Raw genomic sequence first — 22,945 nt, forward strand, 5'->3', positions numbered from 1 at the left:
ACAAAAAAAAATCCAGCCCAAACTCCCTTATCCCCTTTATATATTGTTATAGAAGTATAGAATAGATATAGATGAAAAAACCATAAAAAAAAAAAGAGAGGAAGTTAAGGGCAATTATGGAATAATTAAAAAACCATAAAGGAAGTTAAGGGCAAAATGGACCAAAAAAAATCCAGCCCAAACTCCCTTATCCCCTTTATATATTGTTATAGATATACGGATATTAAAATATCAACCTCTGACAAAACTAGTCTTTTTTGAAATTTGGCACGCAGTGAACACAATGCTGCACAAGATGCTATAGCGTATGTTGCAGCAAGACAGGTGCAGAATAAAGTAAATAAATAAATAAATAAATAACAGAATAATAAATAACACAAGTAGTTGTTAACCCAGTTCAGTGCAACGTCACCTACTCTGAGGGATACCAATCCAGGAATGAATCCACTATAATAGCTCTAGTTCAAAGCCCTCGACCAACACCCGGTACTTGACTTATCACCTAGACACTACTCGTTGATACGATCATGAGTTCCCTAAACATGTGGAAGGAAACTTATAAAAAATGCATAAAAAATATTTGGATGAAGATGCTTGAGCCAAACTTGAAGCCCAATTCATATGATAAGAAGCATCCTTGGGCTGAATAGTGGTCTAATAATATTGGACTAAATAAAAAAAATAATTAAGTCCAATTTTCTTTATTTTTATTGTAATTTTCGTTTTTGGTATTAGGAGAATTTTTAGATGACCTTTAGTTGCTCCCTAGGCTCTCTAGATGCTTCCTAGTGGTGCACTAAGTCATTATAGTGGCTAGTGGGAATTTATAAGCATGTTAGTGGGAATTTTCTAAGTCCTATGGTGAATGTATGGTAGTGGACAATAAATCCTACTATGTAAGGATATGCTATAAATAGGACTATCATGTACTTTTCAAACAACTTGGAATATAATCTAATTTGAGAGTTTCTCTTCTGAGAACTTTTTCTTTGTTCTTGTGATAAGAACATTGTTCTTGAGATAAGAACTTTATAGTGTTGGTTCTACCGGCAGGTCGCGGTTAGGGTCGCACTTTCTTTGATAACTTTTGTTCTACCGGCAGGTCGCGGTTAGGGTCAAGTTCCTCTATATCTTGATAACTTTGGTTCTACCGGCAGGTCGCGGTTAGGGTCAAGTTCCTCTATATCTTGATAATCTTGGTTCTACCGGCAGGTCGCGGTTAGGGTCAAGTTCCTCTTTTACCTGTTTTTAAGACGATCCTAAGCAGTCGCTTATCAGTTGGTATCAGAGCTTCGGCTCTTGAAATCAGGTTTGATCTATCATTTTTTTTTATCTTGTTAAAAAAAAAAAAGAGTTGAAAAAAAAATATGGAGGAAGAAAAGCATGTCTCCATGAAACATTTGGATAAGTTATTATTTCAAGAATTTCAAAAGCTTCATGAAAAGTTTGATCGCATAGAGAGGAATTATAGAAAAAATTATAAAAAAAGAAACGGAGAAAAGGAGATAGAAAATGGAAGAGTGAAAAGTGAGGGACAAACGAAAAAACATATTGCAAATTTTGATGTATTTTGGGGTAACTTCCAAAATAAAGAGATTGGTAGAGAGAAAAGAAAACAAGAGAGCAAGGAGAAACTTGAAAGTGAAGTGAAGGGAGAAGAAATTATTGAAAAAGAAATTGAGAACATTTTTGTGGCTATCGAAAATGTCACCATTCCTAAGAGTGAGAAAGAAAAAGAAGAGATTATCGAAAAAGAAATTAATAGTGTTTTTGTGGCTACCGAAAATGTCATCATTCCTTTTAATAATGTTTATTTTACTTCTTGTACTCTAGAGTCTTTATCTCAAGGAGAAGTTAGTGAAGAAGATAGAAATCTTACTTTTGAGAGAAGTAAAGAAAAGGAAGTAGAGAAGATGGAAAATTGTGAGAGAAAATATAATGATGTTATAGAAGTGGAGGAGAAAGAAAATATTGAGAGAAAAGAAAAAAAGAAAAATGAATGTGAAGCGAAGGAAATTTATGAGAGAAAAATAAATGAGGAGGTTGAAAAAGATGTCAACTTTGAGAAGATTGAAGAAGAAAAATTCAACTTGCAAAAAGAAAGGAAATATTCAAAAGAGAGAATTTTTGTTACTAATCTTTTAGTTATTTATGCAGGTTTGGATTTGAGGACAAATCCTCTTGAAGAGGGAGAGAATGATACGATCATGAGTTCCCTAAACATGTGGAAGGAAACTTATAAAAAATGCATAAAAAATATTTGGATGAAGATGCTTGAGCCAAACTTGAAGCCCAATTCATATGATAAGAAGTATCCTTGGGCTGAATAGTGGTCTAATAATATTGGACTAAATAAAAAAAATAATTAAGTCCAATTTTCTTTATTTTTATTGTAATTTTCGTTTTTGGTATTAGGAGAATTTTTAGATGACCTTTAGTTGCTCCCTAGGCTCTCTAGATGCTTCCTAGTGGTGCACTAAGTCATTATAGTGGCTAGTGGGAATTTATAAGCATGTTAGTGGGAATTTTCTAAGTCCTATGGTGAATGTATGGTAGTGGACAATAAATCCTACTATGTAAGGATATGCTATAAATAGGACTATCATGTACTTTTCAAAAAACTTGGAATATAATCTAATTTGAGAGTTTCTCTTCTGAGAACTTTTTCTTTGTTCTTGTGATAAGAACATTGTTCTTGAGATAAGAACTTTATAGTGTTGGTTCTACCGGCAGGTCGCGGTTAGGGTCGCACTTTCTTTGATAACTTTGGTTCTACCGGCAGGTCGCGGTTAGGGTCAAGTTCCTCTATATCTTGATAACTTTGGTTCTACCGGCAGGTCGCGGTTAGGGTCAAGTTCCTCTATATCTTGATAATCTTGGTTCTACCGGCAGGTCGCGGTTAGGGTCAAGTTCCTCTTTTACCTGTTTTCAAGACGATCCTAAGCAGTCGCTTATCACTCGTGCAACCCTATCTAAGAACCTCTTAGATAATGAGACCCCGTCCCAAATTCCCTCTAACAACATGTACCATGTTGCTGTCAATAATAATAATCAAGATGGAGACACTCTCCTAGAAACTAGACCACACTATTGCTTAAAAGCTTATGAGTGAATCACACACACTAACTCCGTGCTTCAAAGCTTAGGAGTAGCTTACAATTAACAACCAAAACACAGCCCTAAACTTGCATCAAATTGACACAAGAAAGGCTGACAAAAGACACAAACTCTAAACCCTAAAAACTCACACTTTGTAAAGAACACGGTTTAGAATACATGAGTAGAATGGCTTGAGGCTTCACATATTTATAGTCTTCAATTGTCTTGATGTACAAGCTAGGTCTTCAGACAAACAGAGCTGTAAAAATTGCGGCCAACCCTATATTATTTTCAGAAATATAATTTGTTTGTCACACAAAAATATAAATTATTATTTTCAAAAATATAACAAGTTATATTTTTGTTTTAAATAATAATTCTCAAACCGCCTTCAGGAAAACTTGTGTAACAAGCCACGTCTTGAATAGTCGCACGTGCTTGGATATAAAAACGACTTAAATCTTCCTTTGATTTGAAAAAGAAATTCTGCGCAAAACAGAGCATCAGGATGCTGTACGATGATGCTACAGCATCTCTGTCCAGCATCTGGCTGGTTGGCTTTTGCAAAATGTAGCTAATCTCAAAACACCAACATTTTTGAAAATCCAAAGCAAACCAAAACCATTCGAAAGCCAGATCGAGGGATGGTCAATCAACGGAACTGAGCATCATGAACACGAGTCACCAAAATAACCATCGAACCCATTAGCAGCACGACAAACGACACTACCACCAACACGACATATCAACGCACTAAGCCCTTTCGAACATTATCGGGCTAAAGCTAGTCTTGATGAATCCGGATCATGAGTGGTTTTCCACAAAACAGTACCCAAAGATATGAACAACCTGATTGAGAAGGTAATGGAGCAAAGCCTTCAAACAAGGTTTCTCACTTCTGTCGGTTTAGGAAAACTAACCAGCAATCTGATTGTTCTCTCAAAACGACAGTGTTGCAACGATCAACAGTTTCTGTACCGATCTTTGCACCAACAGTTCTGCAATCTGCACAATCCACAGATTTCTAACAGTGACCACGTACGGTCCAATCGGAGCCGCCGACTTCTGGCCTAAGAACGCCGGAGACGGTGATACAGAGAAACAGGGAACCTTCTCATCGCACCACCACTCCGTGAGAGAGGGAGGCCGCAGCCGCGTGAGAGTGGGCGGAGGTTGGTCGTCGATTTGGGAGGAAGAAGAAGAAGAATGATACGGCGGCTAACCTATCCGATTAGAAGGTTTAAATTACACAAAGATAAAATTAACTATAAACAATTTCAACCATCGATCAATTTTAGATCAGACCGTCTGTATGAGTAATTACGTGACACAGTTACTATGTCAAATCCAATTCTTGTAATGTACTACTACTAGTACACGATCTACTCTCTTCGTAACCATCGCAAAAGTCAAAATTTTACGCTACGGGTGTGTTTGATTTGCAAAACAATATGCACCAGACAGAACAAGATAGTACATGACAAGACACAATTGTTATGGAGAGAGATATAGAGATAATATTTTTTATATTCGAAAATAAAATGAGTATTTTTGTATTTTTTATAATTTTACTATAAATAAAAATTTATATTTAGTTCAGGACAGTGATGACAACCAATTATATAATGTTTTTAGTAGTAGATTAGTATAGTTTTTATAGTAAATAAAGACCAAAAGCAAGGAAATATCAGGAAAAGTGAAGACACAAGGACCAAAAGCAAGAAAAATGGAAAAACCAGCAAAAAGGGCAAAAATGGAATAAAGAAAGCGCACCATCGTATCCACGATGAACCTGGACGTGGCGCGATGAGAAGAATGATAAAATTGAAGAAAATCTGCTGAAAATCTTTACCATCGTAGCACGATGGCTTGTCATCGAGGCACGATGATGACTTGAAAAATAAGCAGAAAATCCCGAGTAAATCTTCCATCGTACCACGATAGGATCCATCGTGGCCACAATGAGGCAAAAATACACGTCATCGTGGCCACGATGGGTGCGATGGAGGCGCATAAAAAGCCCAAACCCAACTGTAAAACTATAAATAGATCCTTCCTCCTTCACAATTATTCATTCCAAAATATTCTAACATATTTAAGAGTTAGGAGAACTCTAAGAAGGAGGCAAGGAGGCCAAGGAACTCCAAGGCCATTAAGGTTCTTTTTCTTTGTGTCTTTGTAATTTATTTTTCCTAGGTTAGGTGGAGTTGAGAAACTCCCTTACGAATGCTTGGTTGTAATATTAATATTTATGAATTTTAGTTATTTCTATTCAAACTCTTTTGTTGTCTGGTTTTAGTTATTTTAATATTGATCATATTAGAATAAAATCTAAGGGCCTAATGGATATCGCATAGGAAACGAAACTAGTAATCCCGACCGAAGGATGACATATTAAGGCCTGCATGAGACCATTAAATTAAGTATCTGCCGTCTTAGTATAGGATTGGAAAGAGCGTTAATTTCTACCTTGCAGAGTTTGCCTGTAAGTAGGTCACTAGTTTTAGGAACACGTGACAGCTTATAATTTAGGGGTCCCCAGGGCGATGAGACCAAAGTTTAAACGAGAAAGTGGAGTTCTGAATCATGGTGTCTAAATAAAGCAAGGGTAACCTTTAATTAGGCTCTGTAAAAGCTTGTGATAGAAATAGGAACAGATATTGCTTCAAACCTATTTTCAAGAGTCTAAATCCTTAAAGAGGGAAATAATTAAGCCACCAAACAAGAGTAAGGGAAGGATCCGACCACACTAACCACCTCGTGTGGTCACACACACACACACACACACACACACCTTTTACTTTTCAGTCATTTAAATTCCACATTTACTTTCCGCATTTACTAAAGTACCCATAAAGATACCTTATTAAATACACAAAGTGAAGGCAACTATCTATATTTCTAAGCGAAACTAGTAACCTTGGCACAATCCATGTGGAGAACGATAAACTTACTACTTTATTACTTGGTAGAGATTCTGTGCACTTGCAGAACCACCGTCAGACACCAATTCTTGTTTTTGTCATGTCTCTTACCGTCTATTTTGTAAAGTCACATAATCAATTTCTAAATCAAATAGGGTGCATTAATAATTATTCGGTCCAATTTCTTTTTTTTTTAGTAGATCAAATGCACTCTATGTATGAAGATACTGATGACTAGTACACTAGTGAGCATACTAGTACTCCCTCTATCCCATAATGAGTGACCCATTTTGAAAATGTACACTATTCATATATTTTGGTTTGACCATATTTTTCTACTAATAAATAAAAATAAATATTAGCATATAAGATGTTGTTCAATTCGTCTCGATGAAGTATTTTCAAAATATCAAATATTTATAATTTTTATTATTATACAATTAAAAATATTAATCGTCAAAATTATGCACCAGCATACGTAAAACAATCAACTGAGTCGGTGAGGGAGTAGTTGCTTACATTGAAAAAGGAGAAAAAATGACAAAAGTCTTACTCTTAGGCCTTTACTTGTTTCAAAGAAAATTACTACCTCATGCCTCATTGCCTATCACAAACGTTTTAATGTTCACACGGCTGGTGTATCATTTCAATTTCCAAGCTTTCATGTTATCAAGCTTTAAATGAAGGGCATATTTGGTATAACCGCAATAAATAGGAAGGAAGTATAATGTATTCAACTTTTGCTTACTCTATTCGTTTCAAATTATAAAGAAAAAAAAAATCGCACTTATCAAAAAAAAGTAAAACAAGATAATTTAAAATATGTTTAAAGACTACACATTATTAGTTTAAATTAATTTCACACTGACAACCAATAAGAATGAAGCATTCTTCCACATCATATTAAGAAAGTGGGGTTTAGTGAAGTGATGTGGCGGAAAACATGGTTAGTATTGGTTGACATTTTACACTGTCAGTACATATTCTTTTTTCTCTTAAAAATAAATAAATTGTCACTACAACATTTACGCTTTTAGACAACAGTTCAAAATTGTAGCCTAAACCATGAAAATTGTTGCCTAAAAGTATAGGGAACAGTTTCCACCCGTTTTATAAGCGAGCGTTACCTATTATCTATGGTTACAGTTTTTTCGCGTTTTGGGCACACTTTTAGAAACCGTCGCCAAAGCTATCGGAAATAGGGAACAGTTGTTCAGCAAACTTTAGGCAACAGTTTTTACCCGTTGCCGATTCTATTTACACTTCAGAACTGTTACCAAAAGATTAAGCAAAGGGAACAATTTTCAAGTGTCCCTGTTACATATAGGCAACATATTTTTTTTATTTAAATTTTTTTTTTTGGGTACAAACGCAACATATTTTTAAATATGCATTAATATAGACAATAATTTTAAAAATATTTTGACCAAATTTAATATTCAATTTATACATTTGAAATAAAAATGAGGCAAAAATACATGAAATCCTTTATTCAAATATTTGTATAGTATTACATAAATGCATAGTGGAGTACCTCCACTCTATGGTATGGGTACTAAAAAGTAGCAAACATGTACTGCTACTATAAAACACCTGAAGACTTATTCAAATAAAAAACTATAAAACACCTAAAGTCATGGTTAATGCTCCCATGACTTTTTAATACAAACTAAGACAATATTTTCTCAAAACTATAAATACAACTAAAATTGAGCAAACTGTAAAATAGTAAATTTCCTTTCAATACCCCCACAATCTTGGCTACTTAATCATACGAAGAATCACCTACAATATGCCTTATGTTACTTTCTTTAAACGATCATTATCAATTCCAACCTTTCTTTGATCGTAATTCCTTTTCATCGTATTTCTCCAATGCAAAACCTGCTACACCAACTTAATTAATCAATAGCTGAACAAAAACATAATGAGGACCCAAAACTACATCAATCAAAGATAGCATACTACCACAAACATACTTATAAACTATTTTTGAACGTTTCAAACCCAATTAAATTGAGTTCTCCAATAATTGATGCATTTGCTCTTATTCTTAACTATACATACAAGAACAACAAACGATCATATTCACAAGAACAACAAACTAGTATATGTTAAAATATAATTGCCAATCTACCATTTTTTCTTTAAACTATAAATTTTATTGATCGCTAAAACCAAGGTTGTATAGCATTGTAAGGGGGAAGGGAGCACATCGCTAAAACCAATCCCATTATACCTACCAACACCCACACAAGGCCACAAAGGGCGCACACCAGAGAGAAACATAAGCTAATGGCATCCACACAAAATAAAAAATAGCATAAAACCAAATTAAACCAAGGGGAACTTGAACTCAAACACAAAATAGCAGAGCATCCAAGAATACTGTCATAGACATCCAATTACTCGACAAACCAACCCGGATAGCAACACCAAAACACACAACAGATCACAGCAGCACCTAATTGAAACTGGATAGCAAAACCACATCCAAAGAAAGTAGCAATCTGCTGCGACTGAAGCAATAAAAAACTTGTTTCGCAAAGAAAGAATCCCACCGCTACTGCCTTCCGAAGCTAGAAAGGCAGTTCTCATCTCCCCACAAGCTAAAACACGGATAGCAGCACCATAACATTAAGAATTAGGAATACTATAAGTATATGATAACCAACTAAAACTATTTCTTTCTTTTGAGAGTGTTGTGTCTGCTCTGTCTGAATTCTCATAGGTAACATATAACATATGCAATCTTAGTGCTCTTTTTGTTATTTCTCAAGAAGGTCGTGAGGCAGATATATTGTTGGAACTCATGGCAGGGAAATAACAATATCAACAAAGGAATAAAATATTGAGGCATAGTTTAATTTAATTTAATTTAACATTAAAAGAAATACTTTACCACTACTTACATGATACATAGAAGTTCGAATTCATAGAGAATAAACATAGCTTAGCCTAAACAAAGTTTTATAAGTAGATATTTCATCAAGCACCTTCTTTGAAAAAACAAACAAAAGGAATGTACATTATTTAACCACAAGAACTAAGCTTACTTTGGTGTTGCAAAATGACTTGAGATTGACAAAATATAGTTTGCTAGAACTCTAGAAGATGTTTTCCCTTATCTCAGTGGATTCACACATGACTTGATTTCAAAAACCCCACCAAAATACCTGCATAACAGTGAGTTAAAACATTAAAATGCTTCTTCCTAACATTAAATTGAGCCACAAAAATTCAGCCAGAATCTCATAGCCAAACAATCGATATCTCATAACCAAATTAACCTAAAAAATTCAGCCACAACAACAAAAACAAACAAACCCAGAAAAACAAACTAGAAGAAAAAAGAACAGACAAACCTAGAACCACAAACCAGAAAAAATCCTTCAACAAATTCAGATCTACAATCTGTTAATTCCTTCTCAGTGTTCGTGCTTAAGCTAAAGCTTACATGATCAACCATGAAACCCTTATCGTAGCCACCAACGCCGCTAGATAATCTCTGAAACTATAACGCCACTAAGAAGGTCGGGGAGATAGGGTCTTTCGGATTGAAGCCATTAATTTTGGTCAAAGAAAAAACACGAGGAAGAGGAATAGATCGAAAACCCTAAAAAGCTAGGGATTGAATGGTGAAAGGGAATATAGATCTGAAACCCTAAAAATCTAGGGATTGAACAGTGAGAGGTAATTTAGAGAGCTACAGATTGAGGTAGATTTTCGATTTTGCGGTGGTGTTTGAAGAGTAGGAGACGAAGGAGAAGGAAGGCACACGGTGGAGTTTTGTGTTTAGATTGGACTAGTGTTTTTTTTTTTTTTTTTTTTTTTTGAGGGAATTGGACTAGTGTTTTGTACCGAAGTAAAATTATTATTATTATTTTTATAATTAGAGAAATTGTCAGGTGAGTCTTCACCTAATCATTAATGATTAAGCACAACCAATCACATAATTTACAACTCATTAAATAATTAGATAAATAATTAATAGATTAGTAATTAATAAAATCAAATCTCTATAACCAAAAAAAATAAATTAACAAAACTAAATCTCTATAAATAAGAAGAAGAAAAAAAACATACATGTGTACTTTATAATTTATTTTCACGCTCATTATTTTTTTTTCCTTCTTTACATACTAAGCTTTCTTTTTATTTTTTTTTATTTACTTGAAAATAATTAAATATTTTTTTTTACTAAAATTAAATATTTTTATGGCACTATATTAATAAGATAATTCAACCGTTAATTTTACTAAGTTTGTTTATCAATTATTCACTATTTTTTTATCCAACAAATTCATAATAGTTTGGAGTTTTGGACGGTCCATAAGTTTTTTAAAAGTACAAAAATAATAATGAATAAAAATAAGGTATATTCTTTATTAGTACCGAATTTGTATTATTATTTATTGGACACCGCTATTCCGTACGGAAAATTCTTTAAAATATAAATTATGTAAATATAAGTTATAGTATCAAAATATGATAAGACATTATACTTAACATGACAATGTATTAATCACTGAAGTGTTCACATAAAAATAATTGAAACATGGAAATTAAAAACAAAAAGAGAGAGCTTAGAAGAAAAAAAAAAGAGCAATTAGAAAGAAAAAAAATTAATAAAGTGCACAACACATGTTTTTTTATATAACTTTTTTTTTCTTTCCTTATTTATAGAGATTTGATTTTAGTTGTTTCTCTATTAATTATTTATAATTATTTAATATATTAATTAGTTGTAATTATGTGATTGATTTTGTGTTTAATCATTAGTGCTTAGGTGATGGCTCACCTAAGAATTTCTCTTATAATAACATAGTCAAATATTTATCTTTCAAAAAATAAACTTAAATAAAAAACTTTGTAATGTTGAATATTAAAAGTAACAGTGCATAAATGTAGCCTTTTCTCATAAATAATGTAACAGCTAAAAATTGTTCCCACAAATATCTAGGGGCACAGTTGTTAACTATTGCAAAAGAAATATCATAATAACAGTCCGTAACTGTTCCCTTTTCAGTTTAAGGGAACAATTATTTAGCGTTTCCTATAAAGAACTGGCAACAGTCATAATGTGTTGACTAAGCCACTTTTAGGTAACAATTTTTACATGTTGCATAAAACATTGTTGCCAAAGACAACAATTGTTGTAGTGTGTATAATATATTTCATTAGTCGGTATTGTTTCTGTTAGTGTAAATTAATTTTACACTAACATCCAATAGGAATCAAACATTTCTCCATATCATACAATTATAGTGGGGTATAGTGGGATGATTTGACAGAATACACGGTTGTCTAATATATTATATATAAGATACCGGAGGGTGCAAATATCATGTCGATATACACTTAATATAGTTATATAAGATATATGAGGGGTGGCCGTAAAAAAATATATATATGAGGGGTGCTGCAGCTCCTGCCAGCCCTAATGAAGATCCGCCCCTGATTGGATCACTGGTTGGCCATCGCATGACTGTTGACCCGAATTATATAAAAATTTAAAATATCCCATGACTTAAATTTTTCAACTTAAAATTCTTGACAATAAAAATTTAATAAAAGTTCTAAAAATTAATTGATAAATATTAATTTAAAAATATTAATAGATTATATTTTTAAATTTATATATCAAAATCAAATTCATAATAACAATACTGATAAAAAAAAATAATTCATAATAACAAATAAAAATAAAATTAACAATGTAATTGATAATACATTATTGATATATTCATACAAGAATAGTTCACCCAAAGATAAATATAAAGAGGTTACTACTTTAATGTATTAATTGATATATCCATACATGTGATGAAAAAAATAAAAATGATATATCCATTCAGGAATACTTCACCCAAAGATAAATATAACGAGGTTACTATTTTTTTGTTAAATCAATGTAATCTTCCGCGTGCAACTGCAGAGACTAATTTCTTCGAGATAACTGAGATTCATTTAAGGGGTTGATCTCTGCCAACAAGTTCTTCAAATTTCTTAATAAGTATAATTGGATGCAATATATAATTATATATCAAATAAGATGATCCGAACGAGTGACAAAGTCTAACACCCAATATAAGAGCTGGTTTGATTCTCCCCGCAAAATTAACAAATTTTGAAAATATTAATTGATGCTCCAAACTCGTCTGGTCCGCTGCCGTTTATACCGGCTCAACGTTTTAACCACTGACTCGGCTCGTAATCTTTTCATTTAAGGACTTGTTTGGTAAAATTAAGTTATAAGCTAGCTGATAGCTGATAAGCTAGTTAATAGCTAAAAAGCTAGCTAATTGAAATTAAAGTTGAAATTCCGGGCACAGTAGACAAGTGTTGTCCATGATGTTCAGACATTTGTCGTAACACTTGTCTTAGCAGTAAGAACAATAAAGCAGGGCATTAAAAACATATACTGAAAAGCATAAACAACACATCAGAATTGTTAACCCAGTTCAGCATAACAGCCTACTTTGGGGGCATACCAAGCCAGGGATAAAGTCCACTAAATAGTTTCAATTCGAAGACCACACAGCAAACACCCCGATTTACAATCTTCTCACTATTAAAGATATTAGTGATCAAAATTATGCATTGGAGTACGTGCAGTGGTCAAACAGAGTCTTATAATTAGGAACGGAGATAGTATATCAGAAATGTTACATAATTTGACATAAGTTGGACAAATATACTGATTTTTATTTTTTAATAATATAGTATGCTTATCGATTTGCGTGCATAATCTTTTCCTTTCATATTATGATAAGATGTCGTATTTTTTTCGGCCAAAATGTGTTTAGATAACACACCTCTAAATATAATGGAGTACATAACCTTTTTCTTTCATATTATGATAAGATGTCGTATTTTTTTCGGCCAAAATGCGTTTAGATAACACACCTCTAAATATAATAGAGTCAAATGTGGGTGAGGTGTACGGTGTACATCGGAACTTTTTCTACTAAGAAAACCAAGTGAGTTCTCATAATATGTGCAAATAATATGATTCTACCTTTCATAATTTTTATTTTAAAAATATACATCCTAATATGTTCTATTAATCGATAATATAGACTCAAAAGTTTTATTTTCAATTTACTCACTATTGTGCTCTATGTTCTAAGACCTTATCATATGAGTAAATGAGTAATGACAATTGTCTAAAGAATATCCATGCAAACCAAACTTTAGGTACCTGTCAGTCTGTCACCAAATAGTATTCGAGAAACAGTCGTTTTATTTTTCTTGATGCTAAGAAGCCCCACATAATCAGAATTTAGATCATCTTAGTTTCTGAAAAGAAATATAAATGGAAAACTCTTTTCAATAAGAGCATCTACAATTGTGATATCACTTTGTGTTCCTTCCCAAATGTAGTTGCGGGGATCGAACCGTAATTCTCCCTATTAAGTCTAGTGTCAATCACAACTGAACTAACTAACATTGGCTATCTCCTCCAAATTCTTTAAAAAATAAAAATCTCCAAAATAACTATTTTTTTTTACAGAACCCAAAATAACTAAATATAATGACTTTTATTTTTGTAAAAAAATTTAAATAAGTTTTTTTTATCAAAATTAGATGTTTCATTCCCAAAAAAAAAAATTAGTCAACTTTTTTCTTTCTTGTTTTACATAATATGGACTTGCTTAGATTTAACATAATAGATAGACAAAACATAGAGACATATAATTTATTTTTGGTGAATTATGAACCTTATGACATCAAAGAGAATATATTACTCCTAATTAATTAAAGAGATGACTCAATTTTGGTCTCTTACAAATTTCTGACAAGACAATTCAGTATCTAACAAAAATAAAACTCGAATTAATTTCTGACATTTTTATACTCGGAACATATTAGTCCCTCTGTTATAACAAATCAAGAACTAATTTGTCGTTAGAATGAAAATGTCAAGGACTAAATCGAGAAAAAGAGCTTCACTAATGATGAATCAAAGGATGAAGTCATAAGTACTCAGACGTTGGCTTAGGCGTTGTGGGACGCTCCCGTTCCAAAAAACATCAAATTTCCAAATTTGCCAACCTTCGAGGGAAAAACATATCCTTAGAACATTTAATGGCAGTTGGAACTCAGCTAGCAATAACTGGAGCGGCGGATCACCTAAAGTGGAAGCTACTTTCAGGAACCCTAAAAGACACCGCCCTAAGATGGTACATGAACTTGCCTACCAACTCAATAGTAAGTTATGCTGATTTCGCTCGAAAGTTCATTTACCAATTCACTGGTTGCAAGCATGTCAATGTAACTGCAACTAGTTTGTTTAGCATTCGCCAAAACCATCACGGATCGCTCCATCCACATCTCACCAAATTTAATGAAGCCACTATTAAGGTCTCAAACCCCAACCAGGAAATGTTCGTTGTGAATTTACATATCTCTGTGCGCGGTTTTGTTAGAAGCTACCGTGACCTAGACTCATCAACATCCAATTCGACCTACTTTGCTTGAAAGGGCTAGGTATGAAGATACTCTGTATTGGCGGTAGTCGCTGGTGTTTTTGGTAATTTCAGTGCTCGTGGGGCTTGGTCACCATCGCTCGATCTGGCTTTCAATTGGTAGTGCTTACGATCGTTTCATTCACCTGTTAGGGACTTATATTTGGTCTTTTATGATCAATTAGAAGTGTTCTGGGTCGGCTAAAAGGTCAGCATACGAGAAGGCCCAACATACGGACTAGAGGTGAAGAGCCTAAAACCGTTCTCAAGTGCTCGTACGAAAGGACAATATATGTGTTATCAGTGGCAGATCCACTCCAATGAGGGACCCCACGGTACTGTAAACCCAATATTCTCCCATATAAATACGCTCATACATCAATCCCTAGGTATGACATGTCACGCCTCCATTTACACTTTTTCAAACCTCTTTCATATACTGACTTGAGCTCGGAGTGCTAACATGACTGCATGTACCCTTCCCCCCCGACACAATGGCCGGAATCGTCAAGCTCGCCTCCATCATCAACCATCATCAACTCTCTACCACTAGCTGAGATATCACCGTTCAGAAGTCGACGTTGCCAGCCCAAACCATTTCTGAACAACCATTTCAAGAAGTTTGTATGCTTTATTGTTCTACATTATCTCTTTGGGGTAAGTATCTTAGTTTTCTTTTTTTAATAATAATATGAGCTATAGGTGGAGGAAGGGGAATGATATATGTGCCAATATAATTGGGATATTTATCCATAACTTGATATCTAGATGCTCTTAATTTTTTTTTTTTAAAAAAAAAGATTTGGCCAATTTAGAATCGAGCTCGGGTAGTATATTTATATCACATTTTAGCCCGGTCCGAGAAAGCCTCGTGGTTCATTAGGGCCAGTTTGTTTAGGATAGAATAACTCATATTGACAGTTCTAAGTTATTCAATGAATTAAAATCTAAAAATATTTTTTTCTTTATAATAGTAATTGGAAGTTGGACATGAATTTAACGAATTTAAAGATAATATTATTTTTATAATTAAATAAATAATATTTGATTATTTCTAAATAAAATAATAATTTAATTTATATACATTGTCGGTGTAAAATTATTTTACAATACATCTAATAAGATATTGACACATCATGTAATATTTTTAAAATATTTGGCGTGTCATATTCATGAATGACGTGCCAACATATTATTAGATGCATGTGTAAAATAATTTTACACTGACAGTGTACAATAATTCAACTCCTAATTAAAATAAACATATAGATTTAAAATTTTTCTTTACTTTTTTGGTACAAAAATTTTCCTTTATTTAATACGATTGTTTTAAGTAGTTTTAAAAGGATTATTGCAACTTGCTTAGTGCTACGCGGCAACAATAATGTGCTATGCAAAGCTTATTATAAAAATAAAATAAAAAGTGATAATGCAAAAATAATGTTAGGGAGTATAAGTACTTTGGAAAATTGAGCATTAATGTATTACAGACCAAAATCAGCATTACGAAAATATGAGCTTTAATCCCAAAAAAAAAAAAAAAATTGAGCATTAATGTAAAATGGTACTAAAAAATTTGACCATTAATATTTTGACAAGTAAGTTGGGTCACTCTACCCAATACATTGTAATGGGTAGTTAAGAATTTGCCTAAATAAGATAATCTTAGGGGGGTGTATATGATACAAAAGTCTTTTGGTATTCAATCAAAACTTTTACAAAAGTCAAATAAATCTTGTGGTATTCAATCAAGACAATTAAGATTTTTTTTTCAGGGCAACAAAATCCGCTGGTATTCAATTGAAATTTCTTACCACTTTTAAAATGTCTATTGGTATTCAAAAGTCTACGGATTTTGATAGATTATTCTTTGAAATGGATTTTGACGGACTTTTTTGTTAAAATTATACACAAAACACTCATCCAACAGTCCCACTCCAACCCATGAGACTTTTTATAATCTTCTAAGACTTTTTTTTCTCTCTTCATCTTCTGCAGAACAGGAATATTACCAAATTCTTTCTCTTACGATCTATTCACAATCAATTTTTCCTTTGAATGATAGTCTATAGGCATACTGGTTATTGCTGGCAATCGATTTTTTTTTTTTTTTTTTATAATTCAATGATTCATGATTTCACTTTTTATAAGCTACATGCATACTGGTTATTGATATGGTTTTTTCTTCATCGTTCATACATATATGCCACTTTAAAAAATCTGTAACATAATTTCTGGAACATAATTTTACAACTTTGAAAAATTCTATAACATAATTTTGTAACTTTTTGCAACAAAAAAAAAATGATTATGCAACTATTCACTTTTTTTTATGATTCATGGTTGTTTTTTCATCAACCTGTTAATTTTTTTTTTCAATGTTTATTCATCTTTTTATTGATTTTTACATTTTTTTTGTTTAATATACATTTATTTGATATTCTTGATTGTTTGATTTTTTTAAGGAATGATTCTTTTTTATTGATTGATTCATTATTATTTTAGAAAATATTTATATTGAATTTATTGAGTCATTTAAATCTTAAAAGTCTATAAAGTAATTTGAAATCTCAAAAGTCTGTGTTATAAAGTCTCACAAATTCTTGTGTTAAGAATCTTGATTGTAAAAAAACTTTCAAAAATGTCTTCTAAAATCCCATAAAATCAATACAATCCCACAAAGTCATTTAAAATTTTCAAAACTTTTTTTGTTAAAATTGTAACGTGAAATATACAACCCCCTTAGTTTGATTTTTTTCCCAAAATATACCCCCCTCCCTCTCTTATTTCCCGTAATACCCCCCTCTCAATTTTTTTTCCCGTAATGCACCTCTGACAGGAGACAAACTTGGTAGCACCATTTGAAATGGCGCCATGGCCATGTGATAGCGCCATTTAGAATGGCTACATTGACTGGAATATGCTTTTTTCTGTCTCCTCTGCACCTGCTGTCTCCTTGACTGCTTTTCTCACATGTAGCCATTTGAAATGGCGCCATTGACCAAGCATGTAGCCATTCAGAATGGCGCCATCTCCTTGTTGTTTTTTCCTGTCTGCTGCGCGTGGCTTGCTGCATGGGAGAAGGAATTGGTTTGAATGCATGGGAGGGAGAGAAAGAAAATAGTTTTGTTTGAAATTTTTAAAATTTTTCTACTATCTCATTCTATAAATATCACATCTCACACATTCATTTTTCACTCAACTAACTTCATCTTATTCATTTTATTATCTTATTTTCTTCACTCTCTTTATTTTATAAATAATGGCATCTTCGTCCAATGGTTGCCATAATTTTTCTGTTAAATTTGAAGGCCGCCAAGAACATTTTAAGTTACTGATTAGCAAATTGAGTTCGCTTGCAGCTTTAAAGAATAAGATTGAAGAAATGTTCTTGTTAAAAAACAATGAACATATACAAATCCAGCATATGGCTTATTTAAATTCATGCACGGACATCACAAGTGACTCCATTGAAGCTACGACAACAAAATATTGGTACAAATTAAAAGGTGATTTGGAAGTGCAATTGATGTTTTCCTTTGTTGAAAACGAAAATGAACCACATCGTTTGTACGCGACCTTAAAGAAAAGTGGTTAAGTTGTTGTTGTACGTGATTTTTTTACCCCATTAGATCCAATTATAGCCAATCCAATTTTTTTACCCCATTGCCATACACCCGAAATTTTTTCGACGACCAATCATTTCAATCACCGGGAACTCAACGGTTCAATGAAAATGCTTACCACCCCGGTGAACCCCAACAAACCCAACAAACCCAACATATCCCCCTACATTGGGGTTCTGCTGTACCGGACGATATGTTAAATTCAACGTGGGCTGCTGGTGAAGGTTCCTCGTTAAGTCTTAATGAAATCGAGAACTTTCTTAACAGGGACGATACAAATGCGGAAGAGGAATTATATGGACGAGGACATCCGAGGAATGCAGGTCCTCCACCTTGTGGCACCGGAGGCCATCGTAGACATCGTAGACATCGTAGACATTAGGAATTTTAGTGTTTTGTTTGTAATTAATTATTTATTTATATAATCGTCTTGTAATAAATTTTTTTCCATCAAATAAAAAAAAAATCTTTATTCATCGAATATTTGTTCATCAAATAAATAAAATCATTGCAAAAAAATTCCTAATCTCCTCCTCCCATGCATTATTCTATTTGCTACCCGTAATGATATAATAATAAATCTAAATGTATATTTAAATTTCAACTAATTTAAGAGATTAGGAACTGATGGTACAGAGGTATTTCAACTAATTTATTATCATAATCATATTACTGCTAATTCAACTAAAGTTTGCAGTAATTTTATGGGAGGTCATCCCTTAGCAGTAATCATGTTGGAATGGAAAATATCATTTAATGTTTCCTAATCTCTTAAAAAATTTCATGCATTCAAAAATTTTCAAATCTCATCCTCCCATGCAGCAAGCCACGCGCAGCAGACAGGAAAAAACAACAAGGAGATGGCGCCATTCTGAATGGCTACATGCTTGGTCAATGGCGCCATTTCAAATGGCTACATGTGAGAAAAGCAGTCAAGGAGACAGCAGGTGCAGAGGAGACAGAAAAAAGCAGATTCCAGTCAATGTAGTCATTCTAAATGGCGCTATCACATGGCCATGGCGCCATTTCAAATGGTGCTACCAAGTTTGTCTTCTGTCAGAGGTGCATTACGGGAAAAAAAATTTGAGAGGGGGGTATTACAGGAAATAAGAGAGGGAGAGGGGTATATTTTGGGAAAAAAATCCCTTAGTTTCTGAAAAGAAATATAATTGGAGATGCTAGATAATACAAACTCTTTAATTAATTAAGACATAAAAAGAAAGATAAACATAACTGATTTTCTCATAAAAAATATAATAAAACCCTTCCTTATGATAAGATGGGAATGAATTCTCTCAAGTGTAATTTACACTTGAGATAATAAAGTGTGGTTTGTTACCATTGATCAAGAGAGAGAAACATATAAAAATTTAGAGAAAATGAATTTAAATGATGTTAGATTACACTTTATTCTGTGTAAAACACACTTGAGAGAATCCATTCCGATGATAAGATAATATAACTAATATATGTTATCATTTTGTACAATCTCTCCCTCCAATCCAATTCCAAAGCAATCTACAAAATGACAAAATAATACCTATCACATATCCATAAACAAGAAGAAGAATCGTGCATAACTTGACAGCATATATCTCATTTATTTATCATCAATTTCATTATTCACATGACATGCATGTAGTAAGGTATAATACTATGTTTTATTTTGGACCCACCTTGGCAATACAAAATTTCCCTATACCCGTTTTGTCACATTCGACTTTTTCTAATTGGTCCCAAATCCTTAGCAATCTGTCTAAGAACAAACTTCTGGATTTTTCCGGTAGATGTCTTAGGAAGTTCATCTTTAAAAACTACCGTTTTTGGAACCATATAATGCGGTAAATTCTTCCTACAGTATTCAACAATATCTTTCTCCGTCGGTATATCCTTTTCTTTCAAACCATTTTTCAAACTCACAAATGCACACGGTGTCTCCCCCCAAAACTCATCCTCTCTCGCCACCACCGCCGCCTCATTCACCGCCGAATGTCCATATAAAACCGATTCAACCTCCACACTACTCAAATTCTCACCACCACTAATAATCACATCCTTTGATCTATCCTTAATCTCCAAATACCCATCTTCATGCATCACACCAACATCACCTGTGTAAAACCAACCATTCTTCAAACAATTTGCAGTTCCTTCAGGATCTTTCAAATACCCTAACATAACACAACCACCTCTCATAACAACTTCACCTATGGTGTTTCCGTCGCGCTTCACGCTTTCTCCGGTACTGGGATCCACCACATCAACAACAGTCATACCAATAGTTCTCACTCCTTGCCGTGACTTCAACCTCGCTCTCTCCGTCGCCGGTAACATATTCCATTTCTCCTTCCATGTACAACAAACAACCAATCCACCGGTTTCGGTTAATCCATAACCGTGACTCACTGTAAAACCTAACGACTCTGTACGGAACAGAACCGCGGCAGGTGGTGGTGCTCCGGCGGTTAAAATCTTAACCGTTTTTTCTAACGGTTTGTTGTCTGGAGAATTTGTTAGCATATTAAGAACTACCGGAGCACCGCACATGTGTGTCACGTGATGCTTTTTGATTAAAGAGTAAACAATTTCAGCGTCGAATTTTCTTACGCAAATGTTTGTTCCACCAACGGCTGCGATTCCCCACGGGAAGCTCCAGCCGTTAGCGTGGAACATAGGAAGCGTCCAGAGTAAAATCGGTTGTTTTGGAACCGTCCATTCGATTAATGAATCGATGGTCACGATGAATGTTCCTCTGTGTGAATGAACTACACCTTTTGGAGACGACGTCGTTCCAGAAGTATAGTTAAGTAACATCGGGTCCCACTCGGAATCTGGATATATCCATTGAAAATTCGGATCACCTTTTTGAATTAGATCTTCGTAAGTTGAGATGAAATCAACGGTGGAAGATGAAGAACCATTTTCATTTGTTTGAATTGTTTCGTATGATTCGTCTTTGATGAGGATAAGGAGAGGTTTTCGTTGTTTTGATGGGAATAATGATAAAGCTTGGAGAACAAGATCACGTGCGGAGCAATCTACGAAAACAAGTTTAGATTCGGAGTGAATAAGGATATTGGATATGATACGCGCGTCAAGGCGCGTGTTGATGTTGTTGAGGATTGCGCCGGTGAAGGGAACGGCGAAGTGGAGTTCATACATGGCAGGGATGTTGGGAGCGACCGTGGAGACGACGTTTCCACGGCGGATTCTGAGGGAGGTGATTGATGAAGCGAGTTGGAGACATCGGTGGTGAGTTTGAGACCATGTGAAAACAGTGTCGTTGTAGATGATGGAGGGTATGTCGGAGTAAATTGTGGCGGCTCTTTCTAAGAAGGTGAGGGGTGTGAGAGGAGGGTTGTTGGGTGGACTTGGTTTGAGTTGTTCCATTGACTTTTTTTTTTTTTTTTTGGGGTTTTGGAGGATTGGATAGTGAAGTAGTGAAGTGAATGAATATAGAGGGTGTGATTGTGAGTGAGGGAAGAAATCTAGCAAGTGTTAGAATAAAGTAGATTATGAGAAGTGTTGGAGATAAGGTAGATGACAAGAGATGGGTTGGTGAGTGGGAGAAGACAGTGACACCGGTACGAGTAATATATGCAACATGATGATGTGTCTCTTTTGAATGACTGAATCCAACCATTTTTTTTTTCCATTATCGATATTCGATCCACTAAAATATCTAATTTGTTTGAGTTTAGTTCTAACATCAAGTGATTTCGATTTTTTTCTAATTGTAGTTGCAGGAGATCGATCCATAGTTCTCTCGACCAAATACGGTGTCAGTCACAATTGGATCAACTAACAATTAGTTAATCTCTTGAATTAAGAAAATAGAAAAGTATGACATATCTTTAGTACTATTAATTATAAATAAATACTACTTTATTCTCTGCTTAATAAATAATACACAAATCGTTAGTTGATTCAATGATAATTGACACTGAACTTGATAGGAAAGAAAATTGTCTGATCATCCGCAACTGCGATTGGGAGGAGACTGAAACCACTTGATGTCTGAACCGACTCTCAGACCAGATTAAACTGGCGGTGAAAGGAAAAAAATTGACTTATTTATTAAAAATCTAATGTATTTGGTCAACAATATAGACCAAATATATTAGATTTTCAATAAATTTAAAAGAATTTTACTTTGCGCACCCTTCGAGAGACATGCGCACCCCCTGATATTCCCAAATTTCCCAGATTACCCATCTTGCTACTCATATCGCGAGTGTGAAAAATGACGAAAACTGCTAAATTGCAATTGAGAAATACTTCGGACATAATAAATTAATTTCTTGACCTGAATGATGCTTGCTCATAAGTGTGTAAAATACTTAACAAATCATTCATCTTAGACACATTGGCCCCACAAAAAATAAAACGCTTATTTGCAAAAAGAAGGTGAGCCACCTTAAGGGCTCCTCGACAAATGTGCATGCCATGAATATCTTCCCTATCAACAACACAATGGATAAGAGAAGTCAAACGCTCTGCCACCAAAATAATCAAATAAGTATAGATGTAGGGGTTCTCCTTGGAGAAGACCACAACATGGAACTATAGGTCCAAATTTATTGTAATTCACGAGCACTGAATAATTGGCTGAAGTCTCACACATCATCATCCATTGAATCCACTGCTCACCAAATCCCAATCTAACAAGAACCTCGAAGAAAACGCAGTCCACCTTATCATAAGTCTTGCTAATATTAATCTTCAATGCTAACTCTCCTTTGCATCAACTAGTTAACTTCAATAGCAAAAAGAGCATTATGAAAAACTGATCTCCCCTCCACAAGGTCTAATTGTTCACGAGAGA

General features: G+C 33.9%; 1 protein-coding gene and 1 long non-coding RNA gene across 2 annotated transcripts; both read right to left on the minus strand.

Moving 5' to 3' along the window:
• Positions 1-7,487: 7,487 nt before the first annotated feature.
• Positions 7,488-9,882, minus strand: LOC123924163. Its single transcript, XR_006814631.1, has 3 exons — positions 9,389-9,882; positions 9,080-9,199; positions 7,488-7,907 (listed from the first exon to the last, which is right to left on the minus strand). It is a non-coding gene; the product is annotated as an uncharacterized LOC123924163 (long non-coding RNA).
• Positions 9,883-19,253: 9,371 nt separating this feature from the next.
• LOC123923400 (2-methylpropanoate--CoA ligase CCL4-like) lies at positions 19,254-21,822 on the minus strand. The gene is made up of 2 exons (XM_045976091.1): positions 19,797-21,822; positions 19,254-19,638 (listed from the first exon to the last, which is right to left on the minus strand). Exon 1 carries the CDS (start codon positions 21,508-21,510, stop codon positions 19,831-19,833), a length of 1,680 nt encoding a protein of 559 aa, XP_045832047.1. The 5' UTR covers positions 21,511-21,822; the 3' UTR covers positions 19,254-19,638; positions 19,797-19,830.
• Positions 21,823-22,945: the final 1,123 nt, after the last annotated feature.

Source organism: Trifolium pratense, linkage group LG4, assembly GCF_020283565.1.
Source record: "Trifolium pratense cultivar HEN17-A07 linkage group LG4, ARS_RC_1.1, whole genome shotgun sequence".
In the NCBI taxonomy this organism is placed as follows: Eukaryota; Viridiplantae; Streptophyta; class Magnoliopsida; order Fabales; family Fabaceae; genus Trifolium; species Trifolium pratense.